The sequence below is a fragment of the Phocoena phocoena genome, chromosome 2, assembly GCF_963924675.1.
Source record: "Phocoena phocoena chromosome 2, mPhoPho1.1, whole genome shotgun sequence".
NCBI lineage: Eukaryota > Metazoa > Chordata > Mammalia > Artiodactyla > Phocoenidae > Phocoena > Phocoena phocoena.
In genome coordinates, this window is record NC_089220.1 from 138,927,470 (window position 1) to 138,953,603 (window position 26,134).

At 51.1% G+C, this 26,134-nt stretch overlaps 1 protein-coding gene across 1 annotated transcript; it reads right to left on the reverse strand.

The window, feature by feature from the left end:
• Window positions 1-26,134, reverse strand: RHCG (Rh family C glycoprotein). The gene is made up of 11 exons (XM_065870859.1): window positions 25,846-26,134; window positions 15,823-16,009; window positions 12,488-12,638; window positions 8,454-8,601; window positions 7,502-7,668; window positions 5,911-6,048; window positions 5,578-5,714; window positions 5,131-5,255; window positions 4,860-4,933; window positions 1,265-1,357; window positions 1-448 (listed from the first exon to the last, which is right to left on the reverse strand). Exons 1-10 carry the CDS (start codon window positions 26,030-26,032, stop codon window positions 1,289-1,291), a joined length of 1,383 nt encoding a protein of 460 aa, XP_065726931.1. The 5' UTR covers window positions 26,033-26,134; the 3' UTR covers window positions 1-448; window positions 1,265-1,288.

The following is a 26,134-nucleotide window of genomic DNA, read 5'->3' on the forward strand; positions in this document are numbered from 1 at the left end:
TACAAAGAACACCAAGAACGTTTTATTCACGGAGGCTACCATCTGCATGGCACAGAGAGGCCTGGAGGTTTCAGGGGGCATGGGAGATACTGGCTGAGGGGCAGGAAGGGAGTGGAAGAGCCCAGCAGTCGGTGGTTGGCAGCTACGTTGTCTCGTAGGAGCGCTCGGGTCCACTTCCAGCCCCCAGCCCCACTCCTGCCTGCTTTTCTCAGGATGTGGCCACCAAGACCCCTGGTGGCAGGCTTCCTGCAGCCAGAACCTGGCTTGGATGCCCACTTTGTCTATAGCTCCTCCTCCATTCTCAGGCAGGTCCCCTGGGATGAAGGCGGAGGGAGAGATGGAGGCACCCTGGACCGGGCCAGCAGGTGGAGTGCCGCTCGCCTTGCTCTTTTGTTCCCAGCTTGATCAGCACTGGCTCCTTGGGGAACGCTGGAACAGTCTGTGGAGCCTGCAGGGAGAGCCAACAGCAGCGGGCCACTGTCATGTTCTGCAGTAGCCCCTTGGGCACCTTTTCCTTTTCTGAACGAGATGGGCAGCATTAGAAGCAACCGGTGACAGCCTCTCTTTTCTCTTTCCTTAGACCCCAGCATCCTCTCCTGACATATCACTCAGCCTGTGTCCCAGACACAGCTCTTTCCAAACTCTGGTCTTTGAAGAGGTCAGATAACTACGATAAGAGCAATGATAGTGACCTGGAGAGACCCCAGTTCCTCCACTTGCGCTGTGTGGCTTTGAAGATCCTGAACCTCTCTGAGCCTTAATTTCCTCATCTATTAAAAAGAGGGAAGTAACTGCACCTGTCTGTAGAGATCTCTGAAGGGTCAGATGCAAAAGACATGAGAAAGGGCTTGGTGCATTCCACAGAGGGAGCAAGGAAATGTTAGTTGATGGAAAAAAAGGAAGGAGAGAGAGATAAGGAAGGAAGGAAGGGTCTCGCCTGAGTTGATCTACTGAACAGAGCCAGACCTTCTCATCTCCACTTTTATAAATGAGGAAAGTGAGGCTCAGTCTCTGGGGTGAAGAGTTCCTCAAAGTCACTCTTCCAGTCCAGGGTGCTTTCCACAAATTACCGTGTCTGTCCAGTAGGCGCAGAGTCTGACTCTGAGTGCCTCTCCCACCAACCCCAGCATGCCGCTGTGGGTGGGTGGGTAGGGGGGTGTGGGAGCTCACATCCTCATTTCTTGATGCTTTCTTTTTGCCCCTTTGCTGGTGGCGTCTGATTCCCAGAGTTGGGCCCCCACTGACAAGCCAAGCCCATGCTCACCTGCTTCTCACTTGCCCTGGGAGTTTAAGGTTCTGAGGGCTTGAGGGTGGGGTCCTCAGAACGGAAGACAGTACTCTTCTGGTCCTTGGGCATCTGCAGAGAGAGGAGGCAGCTCCGAGGGCCCTGACCCAGGCCGGGCAGGTAGGTGTACCTGGTGGAACTAGAAGAGCCTGGGCAAGTCAGGAGCAGCAAATGGTGTGTGGCGGGCGCCACCTTGTGATCACCGTGCAGTTTGCATGCCGCAAAGCAGGGCAGTCTTTCGCACAGGTATCTGGCTCCTAGTTCACTTAGCCACTGTCCAGGGTGCTAGGGCACTGCAAGGCCAAGGCACAGTCCTTGACCCACTAGAGCAATGGGAAGGCATTCAAGTGAAGTGCACAGTGACAGTAAGAGTTGTAAATGCACGCAAGAGACTGATAACCCAGCCTGGGGGGATTCCAATTGTGCTGAACACACTTTCTGAAAGAGGAGTAGTAGTGTGCCAGGTGAGAGGCAGCAGGGCAAGCTCCCTGAAGCGCAGGCAGGTCCAAAAGTGAGGTAGGGGGAGATGCAGGGGAAGCCAGAAGTGGATTGGTAGGTGCAGTAGGGGTGGGGCAGATCAGCCCAACCTTGGCCTCAAGGCTCAGATTTGATCCTAAAGACTCCCTCATCTGTTGTCCTGGGGAATATCTGTCTCACTTCTGTCCTCTGGGAAGCCACCTTATCTCCCAGGTAGACGACCCAGAGGCCAGGGGCCATGGGAATGGCTTGATGGTGGCTTACTTCCATCGACATGGAATTATATTACTTCAAACTGAGCACTGCTGAAGAGTATACAGCACGGAGAAGGTGTGAACTTAGAATAAATTATAAAGATCAAAACAGAACCAAGAGGGAATTCCCTGGTGGTCCAGTGGTTAGGACTTGGAGCTTCCACTGCTGCGGCCGCCCCAGTTCAATCCCTGGTTGGGAAACTAGGATCCCACAAGCTGTGCAATGGCAAAAAAGAAAAGAAAAGAAAAGAAAAAAATAAAACAAGAGAGAACTTCTACATGTGGGAATTGATAATGTTTTTTAGTTTATTTCATCAGCATTAAATCTGTGTGGTTTCTAATTGTGGTGTCTGAAATAGTTTAAGTTCTGACTTCAAATATAGAATGAAAATAATTACACTGCTAAAAAAATAAAGTTTATTCAGAATGTAATAACACAAAACACTTCTTATGATAGAGAGATAAAGAAAAAGAGCAGGATACCAAATCGAGTATAATATCATCTCAGCTATGTATGAAAAATCAATGCCGATTTTAAAAAAAGGGCTGGAAGGAAATATATCGAGACTATTAATAGTGCTTGAATGAGGGTGATGGGATTTCTTTCTATTTTTCTCTATTTCCAGATTTTCTTTAATGAGCTTCTATTCATGTTATAATTTAAAAAATAATTTAAAGAGAGTGAATTGAAAAGGCTTATTAGTTATGTACATAAAATTGGATTACCCTGAAAACTTCTGGTATGATTTTAAAAATACAGAGCCAACTAATCATAGGAGATGCAAATCAAAACCACAATGAGCTATCACCTCACACCTGTCAGAATGGCTATCATCAGAAAGTCTACAAATAACAAACGTTGGTGAGGATGTGAGAAAAGGGAACACTTGAACAGTGTTGGTGGGAATGAAAATTGGTGCAGCCACTATGGAGAACGGTATGGAAGTTCCTCAAAAAACTAAAAATAAAACTGCTATATGATCCAGCAATTCCACTGCTGGATATATATCTGAAGAAAATGGAAACACTAATTTGAAAAGATATATGCACCCCAATGTGCATAGCAGCATTATTTACAATAGCCAAGATATGGAAGCAACCTAAGTGTTCAACAACAGATAAGCAGATAAAGAAGAAGACGTGGTATATAGAGAGAATGGAATATTACTCAGCCATAAAAAAGAATGAAATTCTGCCACTTGTAACAACATAGATGGACCTGGAGGGTGTTATGCTTAGTGAAATAAATCAGAGAAAGACAAATACTGTACGTTATCACTTATATGTGGAATCTAAAACATAAAATGAACGAATGAATATAACAGAACAGAAACAGACTCACAGATACAGAGAACAAACTAGTGGTTACCAGTGGGGAGAGGGAAGGGAGGAGGGGCCAGATGGGGTAGGGGATTAAGAGGTACAAACCACCATGTATAAAATAAGCTACAAGGATATAGTATACAGCACAGGGAAATATAGCTATTATTTTATAATAACTTTAAATAGAGTATAATCTATTAGGATATTGAATCACTATGCTGTACATCTGAAACTAATATAATACTGTAATTCAACCATACTTCAGTAATAAAATAATACAAAGCCAAATGAAGGACCATGATGGGCAGACCCTTGTCTCAGGGGCCACAGACACAGGCTAGGTCCTTGCCCTTGTCAGGAGGGGGAAGTGCAGGAGGCAAGAAGTGCCCTCTGTGTCATCCTCCATCACCTAATGCAGGTAAATACCTCTAATAATGATTCGTGGGGAGGAAGGCCATCCTGAAGTCACAGAAAGCCCAGACTGTGGCATGTTTTTTGTTTTTTGTTTTTTGCTGTACGTGGGCCTCTCACTGTTGTGGCCTCTCCCGTTGCGGAGCACAGGCTCTGGACGCGCAGGCTCAGCGGCCATGGCTCACAGGCCTAGCCGCTTCGCAGCACGTAGGATCTTCCCGGACCTGGGCACGAACCCATGTCCCCTGCATCGGCAGGCGGACTCTCAACCACTGCACCACCAGGGAAGCCCTGTGGCATGTTTTTAAAGAGACTGAGTTCTGTTACATTCTACTACTTTTAGCTTCTAGAACAATGTTTCTCAAGTTGGATTTTTGTACTAACACTTCTCTGGATGCTGGGAGAAGTGTTAGTATAAGACCACCTGGGAGCTTGTTCCCATGCTGAGTCCCAGGCCCTACTGAAATGGAATTTCTGGGCTAGCCTCTGGGAGACTGAGTTTTTCCAGGTGGTTCTTATGGATACAGAAGCTAAGCACTGCACTGTGATTCTGAACCCAGGCTGTATATTAGATTCACCTGGGAGGTTTTAAGTACTGAAAAATTCTAATGCCCAGGCCCTTCACAAGCCAATTAACTCCAAGTCGCTGGAGGCTGAGACCTGTGCTTGGAAAGCTTTTAAAGCTCTCCAGGTGATTACAGTGTGCATGTAAGGACCCAAACCCACTGGTCTTGGGCAGTGGTTCACAGATGAGTTTTTCATCAGAGTCAGGTAGAGGGCTTGTAAACAGTGCTGGGCCCCACCTCTTGAGTTGTGAAATCAGGAGCTTTGGGTGGGACTTGAGAATTTATATTTCTCAGGAGTTCCCAGGTGGTGCTTCTGCTCTGGGGAGCACAGGGGACTAGGCTTTGGGAATTACTCTAGAATGCTCTAGAATGAAGCCTTCAACCCCCAGGAGACACAGCCTCCTGGATAAAGGAGCAGGATGACACAGGCTCTGTCCCCCAACCCTCAGCTTCCCGCTTCTCAGGCCCCAGCCCAGCTGATGTGGTCCAGGGAGAGGGGAATGCAGCCGCCCTTGTGTGGGGGGACAAGTCAGTAAAACTCACCTCCCAGTAGATTGCATCCTCAAAGCAGTTCTCATCAGCGGCTTGTCCCCAGAATGGCAACTTCAAAATGACCCCTAAAGGAAGTTGGAGGTCAGGGATAACTTCTTCTCTACCTACCCAGCCCTTTCCCTTGACGGAAAAATCCCCTCAGTCTCACCGCTATAAGTGCAGAGACAAAGGGTTTCTGGGAGCCTCAGCTGACCTCTGGCACACACTCTTAGGTCCCCCAACCACAGGCCCCACCTTCTCTGGCCCAGCCAGTCCCACTCACCTACGATGATGCCGCCCACCAGGGCCATGGCCAGCGACACAAAGAGACCAGCAGCCTGGAACTTGCCCTGTGTGCTTGCGTTCCAGCTCAGTGTGGAACTTCCAAAGCCAAAGGCAAAGGCAAGCCTGGGGTGGAAACAGGGGGCAGGTCAGGGCCCTACGGAGAGGCCAAATCACCGCCTGCTGCCACCCCACACATGAGTGGACACCAAGGCTCAATGACCCCTGGGCCTTCCTGTCTACAAAATGGGGACACTGGAAAGATCAGATGATCTCTAAGATCCTTATGGAAGGACAGAGGTTGAGGAGAGAAGGCCCATGAAATAGTGGTCCAGACTGGGCAAGAAAGGGGATAGAGACACAGTCTTGGACCTGAAAGGAACAGTAGGAAGGAGGAATGGAGAAGGAAGGAGGGAGCTCAACCTCCCTCTACCTCCTCCATTCTTACCCTTCCTGCCCATACAGCTCAGTGTTGGCGGAGGCTGCCGTCACAGCACCCACAATGCCACCTATGATGCCGGGCATGCCATGCAGGTTGTGAATGCCGCACGTGTCCTGGATCCGCAGCCGGGACTCCAGGAATGGCTGGAAAGGGGAGATAGGTGCTGCTCAGGCATGGGGCTATGGCACAATGTGGGGAGGCCAGGATTCTGGAGGCTCCAAATACAGAGACCCCGGATTCCCCAGTCCCACACCCCCTCCCTAGGGAACGCCCCCCACTGTCAGGAACACAGAGACCCCAGCATTCTCCAGCCCCCAGACCCTGGCCGGGGGCCCTCACCGTCAGGTACACAAAACCCAGGGTGGAGATGATGCCGCAGATGAAGCCGATGACGAGGGAGCCATAAGGCATGAGCATCATCTCGGCGGCGGTGCCCACGGCCACCCCTCCCGCGAGCGTGGCGTTCTGGATGTGCACCTGAGCAGGGCAGGCAGAGCGGGCAGGAACTCAGTCCTCTCCCAGAGTAGCGTCCTGGAGGAGCTGACCCATAGCCCAAGTTGACCTCCTATGCGTGGGTGCCACCTGGGAGCCAGGGATGTCTCAGAGTGCATCTCAGCAAGCCAGGAGACTGCGGAGGGCTCCAGCCTGGGCCCAGGCTTCGGACAGCCACCCCTGTGTTCTCTGCACATGTGCGACCCACACCAGCGCTCTGGGCTTTTTCCGTGTGCACAAATCAGTGTTCTTGTGTCCATGCCAATGAGTTCCATCAGCACACCTGCATGTTCCCTTTGTATCTGGCTGCCACACATCCTTGTGTGCCCAGGTTTGCATGTCTGATGTTCTCTACGTGCCCGTGTGCCAACGTCAGGCACCTCTGGGGCCTATTCATTCACATGCATCCATGTCAGACTCTGTGAGCCTACACCAGCACCAGCTGACTCTCTGAGCGCCTACCTGCACCATGGACTGTGTCACTGGCTTGTGGAGATGTTGTTTCCTCTCCAAAACAAGCCCAGGAGGTAAGTACAGTTATCTTTTGACGTTTGCAGATGAGGAAATTGAGGCACAGGGAGGTTAATGGACTTGCTGAAGACCACACAGCTAGCAAGGGGCAGAAAGGTGTCTTGATCCAGGTCTTCGTGGAGCCACAGCCCCTGACCTTGACATTATTCCATGTCCCTCCCTGCATGTGCCCACGTCAGTGTGTCTGATTCTTTTCCCCCTGCTTCCTGAGTCCCCACCTCTCTGTGCAGTGATCGGCCAGTGCATCCAGGGGCTCGAGGCTGTGTCCCGGAATAACGGGTACTCCTGGCAGTGTCTCGACACACATGTGCCCATGTCTAGAAGCTAGTGTCAGAATAGCAAATAGAGGGGTGGTTGTCTTTTTACAGAAAAATCTACCAACACCCATGGGGTTTGGCCCCTCCCGCTAATGACAGAAACACGTCCCAGTGGTGTGATATGAAGGACACTGGGCAACACCACATTCCCACAAACCTCCCAAATGCATCAGAGGGATTCCCCCCTTTGGTGTGTGGGATAGGGCAGGTGAAAGCAGTGCTAGGAGGGCTGAGGGCCAGTGTCTGGAGGATCGGAAGTTTGTAGAGGGGAGGTGCTCAGTCCAGAAGAGCTGTCAGCACCCAGGCTGTGGGGAGGAGAACGAGAGGAGCCAGTTCATCCAGAGCAGCCGGCATAATAGAACCTCCAAGAATGTGGTTCTGGACTCTGCCTAAAGCCAACTATGTCATCTGGACAAATCATTTATGCCGGAGCCTCCGTTTCTTCATCTGCAAGATGGGTGCGATAACCCTTATGCTGCCTGCTTCACAGCGCTGTCGGCGGAGCGTGGTGATCAGTGCCCACTGGGCACAGGCAGTCATGGCCGCAGCTCCCCCCAAGGCTCCCCACTGCTCCCCCGCCCCACGCTCACCATATCCAGCTTGCCCTTCTTATGCAGGACGCTGGACAGCGCCACCGCAGTGAGCACACAGGCTGCCAAGGAGCAGTAGGTGTTGATGACAGCTCGGTGCTGGGCGTCTCCGTGATTGGACACAGCTGAGTTGAAGCTGGGCCAGTACATCCACAGGAAGAGGGTGCCTGGCCAGACCAGACAGGGCCGGTGGGCCCGGGAGAAGAGGTGTTAGATGGGCCCAACGGAGCTCAGGCAGGCATCCTGTCCTTTAGCTACAGAGATGTCAAATGACTCACACGCCCCAGCTATTTCCCACCCCTGCAGATCTATTCATGCTGGGATCTTCTTAGAAGGCCCTCCCTGCCTTACTTACTACCTAACTCCCACTGAGCCTTCCACTCTGCTCCAGGAAGTCTACCTTGACCCCATAACTGGGCAAAATGCCTCCCACCGGCTTCCACAGCACCTTGAGGGAGAATCTTTTTCTCCACTGTAGGGAGATTATCTGGTGGCATGGCCATCTCTCTACTACACTGTGAGGCGCTCCTTGGAGGCAGGGCTGGGTTTTAAGAGACCAGAGAGGGTGGCTGATACGTATTCTCTGGAATGAATGGACACTGGAAATAAGAATGTACACCTTGCCTAGCCTAGGGATGGAGTGAACAGTTCCTGGTTACCACTGTGTCTGCCCTGGGACATCCTAGGGAACACACAGGATGACTGACCAACTTCTTCCAGCCCCATGGGGGAAAGGGACAAGTATCTGGGATCCTGGAAGTATCTATAGGTGACCTCTCTCTGCACTTCCTCCAAAGGGAGCTGGCAGCCACCTCACAGGGCGCATGGGGATCAGCTGTGAACATGGCAGCCTGAACTGCTCATGGTGACCTTCACCCGTCACAGTGGTCCTCACCCGACATGGCAGCCCTCAGTCATCACGGTGGCCCTCAATCGTTATGGAAGCTCTCACCGATCATGGCAAAGAGGTCCGAGTGGTACACAGAACTTGGCCTGTCCTTGCTCTGATATAGGTTGGGTCGGTAGAGGATCCAGGTCACTGTGAGCCCAAAGTAGGCGCCGAATGTGTGGATGGTCATGGAGCCCCCTGCATCCTTCACCTGGGGTACAAGGGGCCTGTAAGACTCTAACACCTCCTCTCTCTCCCTCCTCAGAGCACTCTCCCACCTCCCCCTACCCACAGACAGAAGTTCAGCTGTCTTTTGACTCCACAGGCTACAGGAGGGAGCCTAGGGCCCCTTATAGATCAATCAACTGGCAAGGGGAGAAAGTGGGGATCCCCTGTACAGCTATACTTCAATAAAAAAATAAAGAGGGGGATCCATGAACCCAGGCTGTAAGCCTGTCAGCAAAATGCCAGGGCATCCTCACCTAACAGATGAGGTTTATGGCCAGATGGGGAACCCAGGCCTGGAAAGGACTTGCTCAGTCACACAGCTGGAAGAGGTAAAGCCAAGCTAGGACCCAGGGCAGTGCCCTATCTAGTCTGTCACCCACTAGTTTCCAGCTTATCTTAATTCCTGGGACCTCGCCGCTGCCCTCTGGGGTCTCCCCTCTCCACATTTCCTCCTACACACCACTCCTGGCCCAACACCACCCCATCCGGACTGCCATTACCCATCTCCCCTGCATCCTATCATGCTCCTTGCCCTCCAACCTCCCAGCCAACCTCCCACCATCCGCCCCATCCCCTCTCCTCTCTCCTGTCCCCCAGAGTCAGAGCAGGCAGATTTGGTGCCCTCCCCATCTGTCCAAGTTCCTCCTTTACAAAGTGGGACAGGTCCTAGTGACTTAGCAGAGCTGTCTTGAGGATGAAACTAGACAACTTGTGTAAAGCACTTGGCAAGCATGTGACACTCCACAGGGGTGGATGATTGACTGATTTAGTCTTCCTCCCTGCCCCCAACCTCCCCTCTCTTCATCTTCCTCGTCCTCCCCACTCAGGAAATCCCCATCAGAATCACAGACTCGCTTCCTCGCTTTAGATGGGAAACCCAACCTTGTGTCCAAGGTCACAGAGCTACCTGTTGAATAGTTGACGGAGCTGAGTTTCCTGACTCCCAGCTTAGTGGGTGCCTCTACTAGCTATGTGACCTTGGGGGAGCCCATTACCCTCTCTGAGTCTCAGTCTTCTCATCTGTAACATGGGGGTAATAATTGTATCCATCTCAGAGATGGGAATTAAATGAGATAATCCATGTGAAGCATTCAGAGCAGGGCCCAGGCAAGGGCAAGTGCTCCTTAACTGTCAGCAGTCATTATTGTGTTTAAACTTGGCTCAAAGAGAGGCCAGAAGACTGTCATGCACTGAAAGAATTTCTGCAGCAGATCAGGGAGGGGTTTTGAGGGCCAAAGGAGCCTTCTCTGCCTCTAAATTCACACCCAAGATACTACTTCTCAGCCAATTTCAGATCTCATCTGTTGACCCCACTGTGTACCCCCTCACCTAAGCCTCACTTCTTTCTCTCTACCCACCCCAATCAGTCTCCAAGGTCTATTTGTTCACCTTCCTTATAACTCTTGTATCATCCACTTTCTTCTCCTTGTACTAACCCAGTCCCATTATCTCTCACCAGGGTGACTAAAACAGCCTCTTAACCGGACCCTTTGCCTCCAACTGTTCTCTTCACCACAGCCAAAGTGACATTTCCATTACATGTGTCTGACCGTGTCACTCTCCTGCCTGAAACCTTCCATAGCTCCCGACTGCCCTCATGATAAAGTGGAGACTCTTTGGGACTTCCCTGGTGGTTCAGTGCTTAAGACTCTGCGCTTCCAATGCAGGGGACTCAGGTTCGATCCCTGGTTGGGGAACTAAGATCCCACATGCCGCACGGTGCAGGCAAAAACAAACAAACAAAAAAATAAAGTTGAGACTCTTTAACACAGCCTCTGAAAGTCTGAAGATCCATGTTCCTCTCCCTACCCTGTTTCCTCTGCCTCAAATGCCCTTGCTCATTCCTTTGCCTGGTTATCTCCTACTTGACTTCTAGTTTTGATATCTCTTCCTCCAGGAAGCCTCCCTGACCTGCCAGGTGCTGGTTCAGGCCTTCCTCCCCTCCCTTCAGGCCACCTAGCCCTGGAGCTCAATCCTTGTCTCACTGCATGGTCACTGTCTATTTGCTTCCTGGGCCCCTCACTAGACTGTGAGCTCCTTGGGATGGAAACAAGAGTCCTGCTCACCTCTGTATCCCAGTGCCTGGAGCATTGCCTGACATGCAGTTAGACTCCAAAATTCATTCCCTTGACAAATATTTCTTGAGAACTTATTAGGCATTGGGCCAGGTGCCGGGAATAGAGACGGTCCAGATAAGATAAGGTTTCCCATGCTTATCAGATAAGGAAACGTGCTATGAAGAAAATAAATTAAGGCAATGAGAGAGAGAGTGACTGGGAAGAGGTAAGGTAGAAGGCAACACTGGGTAGGAGAATCTGGGAGGGCCTCTCTGAATAGGTGAGATTCCAGTTTAGACCACAAAAAAAGGACTTGGGGGGGATGAGCATTCCAGGTAAAGGGAACAGCAAGTACAAAGGCCCTGAGGTGGGACCAAGCTTGGTGTGTTTGAAGAGCAGACAGCAAGGTATGGCCAGAGCACAGAAAGATGGGGAGAGAGTAGATGATAAGCTTGTAGAAAAGGCTGGGGCCAGAACATGTAGGGCCTTATAACAAGTTTGGATTTTATTTGAAGTGAAATTTTAAAAACCAGGGTTTTAATCCGGGGAATGGTCTTATATGCATTATTAACAGAGCACCATGGCTGCTGGTGGAGATTAGCCTGAGGTGGTGGGTGGGGCGAGGATGAAGCCAGCGAGGGACTTACTTCCCTGGCCATCCAGTAGTTAAACTCTGTGCCTCCACTGCAGGGGGCATGGGTTCAATCCCTGGTAGGGGAACTAAGGTCCCACATGCCTGGCGCGGCCAAAAAAAAAAGGATGAAGACAGGGAGATGAGTCAGGAGGAAGGGATATGGTGGCTTGGACTAGTCTGGTGGCTGAAAAAAAATGACAAAATGAATGATTGAATGTAGGGTGGCCTGAAAACAAAAACCCTGTCAGTGGGACTTCCCTGGTGGTCCAGTGGTTAAGACTTTGTGCTTCCACTGCAGGGGGCATGGGTTCGATCCCTGGTTGGGGAACTAAAATCCTGTGTGCACAGCATGGCCGAAAAAAAAAGAAAAGAAAAAGAATGGAAATCATGTGCTCACAATAGTGGAACAAAAAAGATTAGGGTCCTGGATCCCAGATGATACTGAGGAACCACTATACAAGCCCTGATCTCCCTGCCTCTGAGAAATAAACTTTTGTATTAAAAAACAAAAAAACCCCAAAAATCCTGGGGGTTTTCAGGCACAGTCCAAATATAGAGGAGCTGGGGGCTAAGAAATGGATGGGGTCCCTGAATAATCCCTATACCTGCAAATATACCAAAGAGGTGTCTGAGCAAGAGTCAGCAGCCTAAGGTGCCCCTTACCTGGGCCAGTGAATTGGCCAACTCCAGGGGGCATCATTCCTGCCATAGAGGTCCACGTGAATGGCACCTCTGGAGTTGTGCAACCTGTGAAGCTATACATATCCACCTTGGCCACTCCCCTGGGAACTTTTCTTACTGATCTGCCCCTTCAATTTACTGTGCCTTTTTCTTGGCAGAGCAATCTGGGAATATGTGTGTGGAAGAGGATGTGCAGGAACATCCCATTCTTTCCATCTGATATACAGGAAAGAGAAAGAAGAGAGAAAATCAGCATGTGAGGAACCACTTCTCTGCGTAGCTGGTGGACTGATGTACCAGGTAGACTATCATTCCTGCCCGATAAATGTCATTACTCCTGCTTTACAGATGAGGAAACTGAGATTCAGAAGGTTAAGTGACTTGCCAAGCTTGAATTGAATTCAGCTGGCATGTCTCCTCAGCTCTCTCTTTCTGTCCCCCTCCTGCCCCCATCCAAGTGTCCCTTCCACCCCCATCCCTGTTCTGACCCTGCTCACCTCTAGCAGGCTGAGGAGAATGAACTCATTCACTGAGAAGAGAGTCACTTGGAAGAGAGTCATGATGAGGAGCTGGACAGGGCTGACTTTGCCCAGAACTGCCCCAAAGGCGACACAGACAGAGCCCACGCAGAAGTCCGCATTGATGAGGCTGTGGGGAGACAGGTCAGGGGAGGGGCTGAGGCCACAGCAAGAAGTGGCACTCCAAGCCCTGGGGAGTCTAGGAGTCTAGGTTGAACCTAGACTTTGGTCACTTGTGGGTTTGGGCTTGCGGTCTAAACTCTCTGAGCCTCAGTTTCATCATCTGTGGTAATGGGCACATAGCATCTTAGAGCTACTCTAAGAATTGAAAGAGGGCTTCCCTGGTGGCGCAGTGGTTGAGAGTCCACCTGCCAATGCAGAGGACACGGGTTTGTGCCCCGGTCCGGGAAGATCCCACATGCTGTGGAGCGGCTGGGCCCGTGAGCCATGGCCGCCGAGCCTGCGCGTCCGGAGCTTGTGCTCCGCAACGGGAGAGGCCACAACAGTGAGAGGCCCACGTACAGCAAAAAAAAAAAAAAAAAAGAATTGAAAGAAATAGCATGTGAAGTATCCAGCACAGCAGTGGTACATACTAGATGCCACACCCTTCCTTTGCGGCCCCATCTCAGGCCCCCACCCCTCCTTGCAGGCAGCTTGCGTTTAAGGCATCCAAGTGGTCTGGCTGCTGTTGTTGAATGTGGCCCATATTTGGGGCCTTGCCCTGCCCTCCATCTTCTACCTTCCCTTCCAGAACCTCTTCTCACCTGCCTCCTCTTCAGGAAGCCTTCCCCAATTCGTCTAACCAGATGTGGTCTCTGCCTCCGAATCCTTATCTCTCACTGTGCACACACCTCTCCTGCTGGCTACCAGGGCCTTGCTTGGGTTTGAGTTATCGTGACCTCCTCGTCACCCTACTTGGGAGAGAGGATATGTATCCAGGGAAGAGAGAGGGGCCTTCCTGCAGGCAGTAGGGAGCCGGAGGCTGGGTGGAGGGAGGGGGCAGAAAGGCCAACAGAGAGAATGGAGGCAGAAGGGCACATAGGCGCTCCTTAAGTGTGGACCCTGAAAGCCCAGCCAGCCAGCAGAGGCAGACATCATGTGGTCAGAGGAGACCCTGTTTCCATCCGTGTGTCCACTTTGCCTAACCCAGGCCTCCGTGGGCCCTGCCAGCAGCAACTCTGTCCTGAATTCCAAGGCAGACTCTCAGCGTGGCTCTCCGAGTCATGAGCGTTGTTAATTGGAGTTCGTGTAAGGACAGCAGGGGCTACTACTTCCTTAAGGCAGTCACATCCAGGGGAGTGCCCCTCCCCTATGTTCAGGTGTGTGTGTGTGTGTGTGTGTGTGTGTGTGTGAATCAGGAGGTGAGAAGTAAGAAGCCAGCTGATTGTAGGGTCAGTGCGTGGAGTGGGGGCAGGGCACTGTTCCCTCTGGGTCCCTCCCCAGACAAAGGATGTTCACTGGAATGTATGCTTCACTATGAGCCTTGTTCACTGCTGAGTCCCCAGGGCCTGGCTGCATGAACAATGACAGCTGCTAAGTGCCAGGCACCTAAATGCCTGCTCAGTACTGCTCAGGCCCTCCTGTACCACACCCGAACCAATGATGGGAAATGGAGGCTTAGAGAGGCCGAGTTATTTGCCCCAATTCCCATAACTGCAGCCAGAAGACCATCTGACAGAGGTGACCACTAGGAAGGAGTGAGAGGGAGAGTACCAAAGCTCACACCTGGGCCATCAGCTCCCAGGAGATGGAGATCTGGATTTCACCTCTCAGGCAGGGCCTGCAGAGGGGAACTACCCTGGAGTGACAGGTACGATCTGGAGGACTTGGCAGCAGGGACAGGACAGAAGCCAGGAGAAGGGTCCACAGGTCAGGTCTGGGGGCGACATGCTCATCTCAGCCCTGGGCACCAGAGATCAACTCTGGCTCAGTTGGTGAAAATCATTTCCCTGAAAACCAATTTGCCAAAACTCAAGTTGTCAAGTGACTAACTTGTTAAATAACTGGTTCAAAAAACTTAACTCACAAAAGTTTACAATAATTCCCTTTGAACATTAAAAAAAATACTTTTGTTTTGCATTTAGCCATAACTATTTTGCTGTGGTGGCCAATTAAATATATTACAGATATTTTTATGCTTTGGGTCTATGGCTCTGGGAATGAGAATTTCTTGTGTATCTTAAACAGTAGAGTGATATGCAAGTCACGGATTTTATATACAAAAAGACTGACTTCTTGGTTCTGAAACATTTCCTATCTAGTCGACTGTTTTTCCTGTTTCTCTTAATTCATGGAGTCACTAATTGGCTTAAGTGAATTAATATTTTGCAAATACTTGGCATATGTTTAAAATTTCAGGCACCTGGCTTATGATACCTGGTTGGTGCCCTATATGTGACAGCAGGGATTTGCACTTTAAACGTGGTTTATAACAATTTGCCTCTAAACCCTTTCTGTAGACTTGGTTTTCTGATTTTCTCCCATGCAACACAAATTGCTATAGGTTTCACAAGTTGCCATGGCCTAGAGAGTTTGATAAATGAGACATTCAGTGAAGTGACTGCTTGGCAACTTGGTTTTTGGCAAGTTGGCAAATTTATTGTATAACCTGGTGGTAGTGTTGGGGGGAGGGATACACTGAGGCTCCTAGGAGGTCTCCTCAGACAGAGGGAGGGGCTGAGTTACCTGATGTGAGCGGGTGGTGGTATTCACCAGACCAAGAGATTATCACAGAAAAGTGATGTGGATAGTGGTGAGAAGAGATGGGGATAAGGTGCCCCCTGGAGGCTGAGGCAGGGAGGGGCTTCAGTCCTAGGTCTCCACACCTGCCGTGGGTGGGGATACCGGCAAGTCAGGGAGAAGCACTCCATTCCGTCCACAATGAACCTTAGGAGGCTGGTTCAGGCAGCCCCACACTCCTTCCCCTCCTCTGCTACCCGCAACACCGCCGCCTCCATGGGTTCCATGGGCTGAGGTCTCTCAGGGCAATTTTGATGTTTGATGTGTCAAAGGGGAGGGTCTGGCTCTGGCCCCTGGAGAGAAGAAGCCTGGCCTTGTGTCCCTGCAGCCCGCGTCTTAGGAGGAGGGAAAGCCTCCAACAGCACTTGGACACCATTAGAACTCCCACCTTGGGGACTCGTTGATCAGGAAGTGAGTGAGCGAGTGTGTGTGGTGTATGTCGCAGGGCCCCGGGTACCCTGGTTGGACGATGAGGACCCAGCTCACAGCCCCAAGCCCCGGGCTCCGCCCCTGGACCCTCCCCTCACCCGGGGCCCCGCCCACTGTGCTCGCCCCGCCACCGGCGCCGCGCTTACTTCTCCACGCCCAAGAGAATGTAGCGTCCGTCAAAGGAGTGGAACCATCCCTGCATGAGCAGCGCCCACTGGATGCCGAAGGCCGCCAGCAGGAAGTTGAAGCCCACGGCGCTGTAGCCGTAGCGCTGCAGGAAGGTCATGAGGAAGCCGAAGCCCACGAAGATCATCACGTGCACGTCCTGGAAGCCTGGGGGGAAAGCGCAGCCGAGGGTCTTGGCGGCCTGGCGAAGACCCGCCATAGCCCTAGGTCTGGGCCAGCTCCGCCCGACACAGAGCCTGTGTCTTCCCTGCCGCTGGCCGGGGCGGGCCGCCCCCGAAGCCGGTCCCGCCATGCCCGCATCTGGATCCTGAGGCTAGGCGCAGTAATGAATGGCTCTACTGCAAGTAGAGGAGCCACTACTACCCCCATCAAGTCATGATACAAACTACTATGTATAAAACAGATAAACAAGGTCCTACTGTATAGCAAAGGGAACTATTCAATAGTTCTATTCAGTATATTGAATAGAAACTATTGAAACTATATTGAAACTATTCAATATATTCAATAGCCTGTAATAAACCGTAAAGGAAAGAATATGAAAAAGAATGGACTTCCCTGGTGGTGCAGTGGTTAAGAATCCGCCTGCCAATGCAGGGGACATGGGTTCAGTCCCTGATCCAGGAAGATCCCACATGCTTGTGGCAACTAAGCCTGTGAGCCACAAGTACTGAGCCTGCACGCCACAACTATTGAACCCACGTGGTGCAACTATTGAAGCCTGCGTGCCTAAAGCCCGTGCTCTGCACCACCACAATGAGAAGCCCAAGCACTGCAATGAAGAGTAGCCCCTGCTCTACACAACTAGAGAAAGCCTGAGCACAGCAACGAAGACCCAATGCAGCCATAAATAAATAAATAAATTCCTTTTAAAAAAAATTTATTAAAAAAAAAGAAAAAATATATTTATATATATGTATAACTGAATCACTTTGCTGTACACCAGAAACTAACCTAACATTGTAAATCAACTATACTTCAATTAAAAAAAAAGACCTTCTGGAGTGAACTGGTCTAGGGGAGCAGAGGTGGGCCCCCCGACTTTAGACCACTTAGACCACTGGGTTTTAAGGCCAAGAAATGCCTGAGCCCCCCCCTCAGGAGATGACAGCTCCCCCTCACCACTCTCACCAAGGGTGGGTGTGGGCAGCTAGGCATTTGAAACTGGGGCCAGGCTGTGGATTACACCCAGGGTCTAGGGCCTTGCCCCCTCAGCTCCATTCTTTTACTATGGAGAAGTTAGTCTTATCTAGCCTAGGAGTCCCTTGACTGGCCATGAACATCGGTTGATCACCCCCAGAAACATTGCCACATCCCACCCCCACTCCCAGCAAGCACACCTTCCAGCATCACTGAGACTTGAATTAGATGTCTCTGGAAAGTCACTTAACATACTTGATTCTCAGCACCTTCTGCAATGCTTACTCACAGATGTTGCATAGATTAAATGCAGACGTGTATGTAAAGCACCTAGCACAGTGTCTATCCCATAATAGATGCTCCAAATGGGCATGTCATTATTTATTGCTACTTGATTATCATTTATTGTTACTTAGGTATAGTCTAATTCTCAGTTCTGACCCAACCCTTCTACCAATTCACAGTGTGGCCTCGACAAGCTACTTCCAGGACTTCCTTGGCGGTCCAGTGGTTAAGACTTTGCACTTCCACTGCAGGGGGCATGGGTTCGATCCCTGGTCAGGGAACTAAGATCCTGCATGGTGCAGCAAAAAAGAAAGGAAGGAAGGAAAGAATAAAGGAAGGAAAGAATAAAGGAAGGGAGGGAGAAAGAAAGGAAGGGAGAAAGAAAGAAAAGACAAGCCACTTCCCCTCTCAGAGCCTCAGTTTTCTCAATGATAAAACTAAAGGGATGGATTAGAATGATCTCAAGTGTCCTCCTAGGGCTAACATTGCATGGTTCTAGATTCCCAGAAAATAACAGAAGGCAAAGAGCTTTGAGAAGCAAAGATATAAGGCACTAAAAGGAACTACCACAGGTGTCACAGGACACAGGGGCCAGATGGAAGGGCTCTCATGGCCAATTCTGGGACAATTTGAGCACCAAAATAATTAGGTTACCATAACAAATTAAAACCATAAAAATATAGGAACTCAGGTAAATAAATAAATGAGATAGCAGGGAGGGCTCTTGCTTACAGCAGAATGCTGCCAGCCTGACAGTTAAATATGGAATGAGCGCTGAAGTTGGAAAATCATAATTTTCACAGCAAAGATTCCATCAGTGGATGCTGAAATCCAGGGACAAATTTTTATGAAGAGCAGGACATTTGCCTTGTCTTAAAAGGGTCTCCCTATAGACTGCTTATGAGTTGCAAGGGAGGGGAAAAAGCACCCAGTAATTATATGGCAGAGAAATTGGGCAACATCTTGACTGGGTGATCAAAATGAACATCACCAGTGAGGGACAGGTGGACAATGTGCTCCTTCAGGAAGATACTCTGAAAAGGACATATCACCTCTGTGGTGTTCTGGCTGAGAATGCATAATCCCACTCTAACCATGAGGAAACATCAGACAAAAAATGGGCAACATGCTATTAGAAAGGGGTGAGGCTGTATTCTTGAAAAAAATCAATATCATAAAAGATAAAGAAAGGCTGCCCATTTTGAGCATCTATTATGGGACAGACCCTGTGCTAGGTGCTTTACATGCACAGGAAGGGTCCAGATTAAAGAGGCTAAAGAGGGAGAGGGAAGGGTAAGCTGGGACGAAGTGAGAGAGTAGCATTGCCATATATACACTACCAAATGCAAAATAGATAGCTAGTGGGAAGCAGCTGCATAGCACAGGGAGACCAGCTTGGTGTTTTGAGACCCCCTAGAGGGGTGGGATAGGGAGGGTGGGAGGGAGGCACAAGAGGGAGGGGATACGGGGATATATGTATACGCATAGCTGATTCACTTTGTTATTCAGCAAAAACTAACACAACATTGTAAAGCAATTATACTCCAATAAAGATGTTAAAAAAAAAAAAAAAGAGGCTAAAGAGACAGGTCAAATAAATTCAACACCTAACGCTAGACTGGATCCTGGACTTGGCCGGGGTGGGGGGGCGGGTGCAGGTGCAAGGGAGTGCTACAAAGGTTGTTACTGTGCCAACTGACAAAATTATATAGGGACAGTATATTAAAGTGCTGTGCAATGTAAATTTATGAAATTGATCACTGTGGTTAAAGAAGAGAATACCTCTATTCTTAGGAAACATTGTGGAGTCATTAAGGCTACAAGACCATGATGTGTACAACTGACTCTCAAGTAGTTCAGGGAAAAAGTAAGTGTGTGTATGTGCTTGTGTTTATGTGGGGAAAGAGAGAGAGAGAGAGAGAGAGAAGAGCAGATAGCTTAATCGGAGTTAAAGAGTATACAGTGTTCTTTGTACTATTTTTGTCTTAGCAACTTTTTGTAAATTTGGAATGATTTCCAAATTAAAACATTTTTTGAATAAAAGTGAACTGCAGAGCCCACCAGACCTGGCCTACCCACCTGCCTCCTCATTCTTCCTTTCCTCAGTCCTCCCCTCCCTCCTGTGCCCTGGTGTCACTGGCCTCCCCTGTGCTCGGTCCCACTCCGGGTCTTTGCCCGTGGTGGTCCCTCCACCTGGGATGCTGTTCCCACAGAATGGCCAAGCAACTTCTCTTCCTGCAGATCTTGGCAAAATGTCACCTCATCACAGAGGCCTTCCTGACCCCTGAGTTAAACTTGGTTCTTTCCCTCACAGCACCCTCTTCTTTCTATTCTAGTTCTTATTACAATTTGTAGTTAGGTTTGTTTGTCTAGCCCACCAGACTATAAAGCTCCAAGAAGGGAAGGCCAAGCCTGTTTCGTTCACTCTGGTATTCTCCATTGTCTATGAGAGTGCCCAGGTAGATGCCCCATAAAAATCCAGGAATGAATGAATGAGTGAATGAATGGTTACTGTCATGATCTCAGCAGCACCCAGATATGCCAGCCTAGGGCCCAGGTGGGATTTCACCATCAGGGGAGGCTGCAGGCCTTCTACCGTCCAAAGTCTCCTACCCACTGGGCAGATAGGCCCTGGTGCCCACAGCAGCCTGGCAATGCTTATGCTTGCCAGCCCCCATCTGCCCTCATCTGTCTCCCCTGCAGGCTTCCCTGAGGCCCAGGCCTCAGCCATAGACCCCTTGGCTAGCAGCCACCTGGACGAGGCTGAGAGAGGAGGCCCTGGCACATTGCTGGGTAAGGGCTGAGGGCATAGCAGATGATGCAAGAGAGCTGTGGGTGTCGCCCCAGTATGGTGCTCTGAGCTTTGCGCTTCTTGCGCAGACCTACACAAACAAACAGCAGCTCAGCTTAGGTTCCCAATGTATGCAGCTGATTTCATGTATTATCATGTTTCATGGTTTATCACGTTTCTAACTGTTGTAGAGGAAGCTGAGCTAATGTATGTGAAGCACCATACACGGTGTTATGGTTATTCTTGGGAAGAAATGATGGGTGACAGACTGGAAAGAGAGGGAGAAGACACATTCAGACCACAATTACAAAAGCAGGGAGGGGACGTGGCAGGAGGGCAGAGCTGTGGGTAAACACAGGGAAGGAAGAGGAGGTTGCCGGGGTGGGAGGGAGATGCTGGGACTAGTGCTGGTTGTGGGAGTCTGAGATGACCCCACGGGTGGCAGTGAGTGTTGGGCAGGGTAATGTGGGAGGAATGGATCGTGGCCTTGGGGCTTGGAGCTGGGGTCTGAGATCAGGCAGACCTGCAGACAGAGCTGGCAGCTGGAATGTGGGAATGGTGAGTGGGAGCCAGAAACCGAGGATCTGCTAGCTTGCCTTGAAGCTAGCAGACCAGACAGGGAAGCTGCTGGCAAGGAGGTGGGGGGAACCCCTGGAAAAAGGTAGCATCACAGAAGGTGGGGGCCATTCAAGGAGCGGGGTGTCAGCTGTTTGGTGGCAGAGGAAGCATGCGGGCAGGGGCAGGGCTGAAGAGCACTGGAGGCGGCCTTCCTGGGGGGTGATGTGTAGTTTCAGGGCTGCCTTCGTTCTCCCTGTGGAGCAGAAGAGAGGCCTCAGCTTCCCAGGGCTTCTCCCTAACTGTCCCCACCTGGCCAGTTCTCTGTCCTTCTATGTGACTCCCTGGCTGTCCTGACCTCTGTCTCTGACCCTCTCTGCAGGTGTCTCTTTCTCCTCCCCCCGCCTCAGGCACACAGATGCCAGCTTCTCTCTCCTTGGGCACCTTCCCTATCCATTCTCTTGCTCATCTCTCTTTATCTCCCAAAGTCCTCATTAGAAGTACCACTTTATTAACTTATATTTCATAAAGTTTGATGCTACTGAAAATGCTTTTAATAATAATGGTCTGGGGACTTCCCAGGAGGTCCAGTGGTTAAGACTTTGCCTTCCAATGCAGGGGGTGTGGGTTCGATCCCTGGTTGGGGAGCTAAGATCCCACATGCCTTGTGGCCAAAAAAATCAAAACATAAAATGGAAGCAATATTGTAACAAATTCAATAAAGACTTTAAAAATTGTCCACATCAAAAAAAAAAAATCTTAAAAAAAAAAATAGTGTGAAGGTCCGGAGTGCATGAACTTCAGCAGGGACATACCTCTCTGATCTGCAGTTTCATTTTCTGTAAAGTGGGGGATAGTAACAGAGCTCAGAGGTGTGTGGTGCACATTTAATTGGTCATCCAACCAAAGCCCTGGGCATAGGCCTGGCCCTTTAGCCGTTGTGCAATCATATTAGCTACTGTAATACTTCTCTTTTTCTCTTTCAAGACTGACTAGGTGCTTTGCATTGGGTTGGCGACTTGCTGGAGGACAGTGTAAGTTGTTAAGACACCTCCCCTCTTCCCCCTCCTTCCCCAGCCTGGAGTGACTCAAGCAGCCCAGCCCAGAACCTGCTCTCCACTGGGAGGTCCCTGATAGGGCGAGTCTGGCACCTGATGTCCAGCTCTGAGAGCTGCCACAAGGGGGCACCAGTACACAGCTGTTCTGCACCCGCTTCCTTGCTCGCTCTTCCCTATGGGTCCCTAATGAAGCTGGCCTGAAGCTGGCCAAGTCTCAAAAATCTCTGAAGCCTGAAGACAAAGCTTCCCATGCTGACGGGCTATGGCAGCTCTCCCTCCTCTGCTGCCTCAGCACAGCAGGAGTGGTGCCCTGCAGCAGCCTGGGTACCAGCCCTTCCCATGCTCTGTAGGCCAGCCCAGCCTAACCTGTTGCCTTTGAAACATACCGGCCAGCTCCTCAATTCCCCAAGGCTCTGTGCCCACCTCCCCCATGCCTCAGAGCTGACCAAAGAACCACCCCATCACTGCAAAACCTCCTGGGGAGGTGGCCGGGGAGTAGCAATGCGGCAGAGACTAGGGGAAGCTGGTTGGCTGTGCAGTGGGAGGGCTTGGCCTCACCCCTGCCTGTGCCACTGACCAGCTGGGCAAGTCTCTAACCTCCATCACCGGCACCATAAAATAGAAACAAATACACTCCCTGCCTGACAGAGCATGCAGAAAGCACTTGTAAGTGGGGAGAGCACAAAGGAATTTAAATGCTATAATAGTTCAAACTAATATTGGAAGAGACATTCCTCGGCCACATCTCTAAAGGGATGCTGAGCCTGCACTTAAACACCTTCAGCAACAGAGCACTCACTCCCTTCTGAGTAAGCTCGATACCAGCATTTACTGTCCTCTGTTTTCATGCCATGAGATGTGGCCTCCCAGCCACCCGTCATCTTCAATCTTCCAGGAGAGCCTGTGCATTAAAGAACATTCCCACTTCACAGATGAGCATATTGAGGCTCAGCATGGTTAAGGAGGTGGCTTACTCCATTTAGTGATGGACCCAGATCTGTTTAATTCCAAAGTCAACCACCAGGTTACACTGCCCTCTGCTTGTGGGAACATTGGTCTTTTATTAAATGGAGTTGAATCTGAGGTTCAGGTTCCCAGGAGCACAGGTCAAGCCTTGTTGCCTCGGTTTCATGAAACAGTCCTTCAGGTTTGAAACTGTGGCATCCTCTACCTTGGGTGATCTCCCTTCTCCCTTAGTTTTCCCAGGAGGCTTCAAGAGCCAAGGCTCTGATGGCTCCTCCTCAGGCCAACTTCCCCCAGACACTGCCTGGAGACCCTCAGGCCCCAGAGCACCAGCCCAGGAGGAAGTTCATGTTCAGCAGCCGGTGCCTGCAGCACGGCCTTTGAGGCCACTGCCAGGGCAGTTCCCCAGCTGGTTCTGTGCCTGCCGCCAAGGGGCCAGCTTGGGGAGTTGTCCTCAGGCACTCCCGGGCCCCAGCCTGAGCCAGCTGGAGCAGTACTCCTCTGGAAACCGAGATGCCCAGATGCTCCACTAATCCTCTGGGCGGGAATGAGGCCCACACAGGTGTTGACAGCCTGGAACCAAGAATCCTGAAAGTACCACAAGGGCTGCCCTCACTCCCCGCCCCTGGGAATTGCCTTGAGGCCCAGGAATCCAGGCACAGGGCCCCACCTGGGCTCCAACTCCTAACCATGGCCACTGGGAGCAAGAGGGGCAGGAAGAGAGGGGAAAGGTGAGACTAGGGGGAGGAGGGCAGTGTAGCAGGGTGGGCTCAGGTCCCCGGAGCTCCTACGCTGGCTCACTAGTTTCCTAGCTGAGTGATTTTGCAAGATACTTCCCCTCTCTGGCCTTAGTCTCCTCACCTGTAAAATGAGAGTCATAACATTGCCTTCCTCATGCAGAGGCGGTGATGACTTATGGAGAGATTGCATGTTCGGTTTGAGTTGCTGCCACTACTTCCTGCCCTTGCCAAGGAATCCTGAGGCCGAGATTCTCTCCCTACACTCCTCTCCTCTCTGTCACTTCCTGCTCAGATGACAAAGAGCGTCCCGGCCGTGGCAGGAGAAACTCAAGGCCCTCATTGATGGCTGGGACTACCTCATCCCGCTTAGTGACCTCCCTCCCAGTCTTTTCACAAACTTGAGCCGCTCAGCCCACATACCCGCGTGCTCTTTCCATGGACCCCTAAACTGCCCTGCTTTCCCCTCCTCACCATCCCACTGCTCTCCAGGAAGCTGTCACAGATCTCTTCTGCACAGAGCACTTGACCCCCTTGCTGAGGCCTGCGGTGTCGGGCTGTACCTCTCTGACGAGAGTGCCCATAAGCCCTGGTTTGCTGAGACAGTCATGGTTTATGCCTGTGTCCTGGCAAATTACTACTAGCACAAATTTCCCACCTCTTCACTCTCCAAAGTGTCATTTGGTTGATAAATTATGCGGCCACCCTATAGATAAGTGATCACTGAGTGAATAAAAGTAGAGCATGCAAGGAAGTGGGTGGGTGTGGAGAGAGTGGGGATAGGAGCTGGGGAGATGTGAGGATTGTACCCCCTACTGGCGTGGTTCTGTAGCTCCTATTAGAGGGTCTTGAGACCTTCCACTGCACAGACACATGGGGGACCTATAAACGCCCATGGGAGGCCTTGGCCCTGATGCTTTACCAAGGGGCTGGCTCTGTGGCCAACAGAGAAGCAAGAGCTGGAGGGAAGGAGTGAAACAGGCAAAGGAGGGTCTCAAGCTTGCCTGCCTCACCATTTGCTGGGTCAGTCCCCCGCCAAGAAGCATAAAAGTGGGCAATGTGAAAGGTAGATTTGGAGTCTAAACTTCAAGGCTACAGCTGTCAAGATCTCTTAAAACATGGCCCTGAGTAGAGCCCAGTAGAGGCTGTGGTGTCACCAACGCTGGGCACCCTCTTCTCTCACCTCCCTTCTTTTAGGCACCATATTTCTGTTAACGAAGCCTGTGATTTTGCTGGCTTTTGGGGAGGCACTTAATGTGGCTGGCTCCCACGGGGCCTACAGTCTCCTCCACCTCTACTTCTTTTCATGCAGGCTGCCATCCTGAATGTGTGTACTTATTTAACTGGATCTGAGTACGATGGGTAGAATCCCATTACTGAGGGTATACAAGCCATGGAGGGAAGACCAGTTTCTATAGGTGACTGTTCCAAAACCAACAGTCCATGACTATGTGAGCACCAACAGTCAGAAAGATTGTCTTTGGCTGCTGGTAGATGGTGTGGAAAACTAGAAAGCACAAGGGCATGAAAAGAGTCCTGGGCTGGGAGTCTGGAGGTTGGGCCGACCCAAGTGACCTTGGACCAGTTCTTCTAACTCCTGAATCCTAGGGCCTCTGTGTTTAGTGCTCTTCTAGCAATTGCTCCATTATGAAGTGAGGATTCCATGCCCAGCACCAGGCCAGAACTTTATGTGCAAGGTCTCAACCCACTCCTGGGAGGTAGGATCTATTATTATCGTCACTGGACAGATGAGGAAATTGAGTTTCTGCATTGTTGACATTTGCCTAAGGCCACCCACCTGGTTAATGGCAGAGCCATGATAGAGGTGAGGTCTGGTGATTCCAGGGCCATGCTCTTAACCACAGCACCACAGATGCGACAGAATTCAGGGGTGTTCTTTCTCCCTCTCCAAGCCAAAAGGTGGTAGGTGCCGTGGTCCCCCACACCTTTCCCAGCAGCAGGGCTGGTAGGCCAATGAGCCACCCCTGCAGCCCTCGACATTGGAACTACCCCCTTAACATGGAAAGCATGGGCACAGCTGGACAAGGGAACCAGAGTCACCCACTGGTTGGTGACCAAGATGAGACTCAGGTCTTTGGAAGATATCAAGAAGGGCTCTCTGACAGGGAGGCTGGAGGTCTCTGGCGGCACCTGGAAGGAGTGAGCTCTCCCTGGTGAGTTTTCAGAGGGTGAAAGGAATTTGTGTACATCGGGCCACTTCCCAAGCTTGATCTCCAGACACTGGGAAGTCCCCCTGGTGGGGAGCCTAAGAGGAGCGGGCCAGGGGGCCTGTGGGCAGCATTTCCTCCTCCGCTCCCGCCTGCCTGCCCCATGTTCCTGAGCAGCAGGCTGCAGAGGTGAGGCCAGGCGGGGCCCTCAGCCCGGTGGGGCCCTCAGCCCGGTGGGGACAGCTTGGATATGCCGCAGCTGGGCCTGCAAGGTGGTGGGACTTACTCGGGTACCGATAGTAGAATTCGTTGTCCAAGTCGCTGGAAATGTTCCTGGACATCCTCTCCTCGATCCAGTGGGCGTCGGCATCCAGGTCATAGCGCACGAACACGCCGAAGAGGACCACCAGGGCCACCTGCAGGAGCAGGCAGATGACCGGCAGCCGCCAGCGGAGATTGGTGTTCCAGGCCATGCTGCAGGGGGCGCCTGGCCGGGACGGGCAGCAGGCAGTTCGGACGCTCGGAGGCGAGAGAGGCTTTTAAGACTTCGGCGGGGGCGGGGCGGCCGAGTCCGG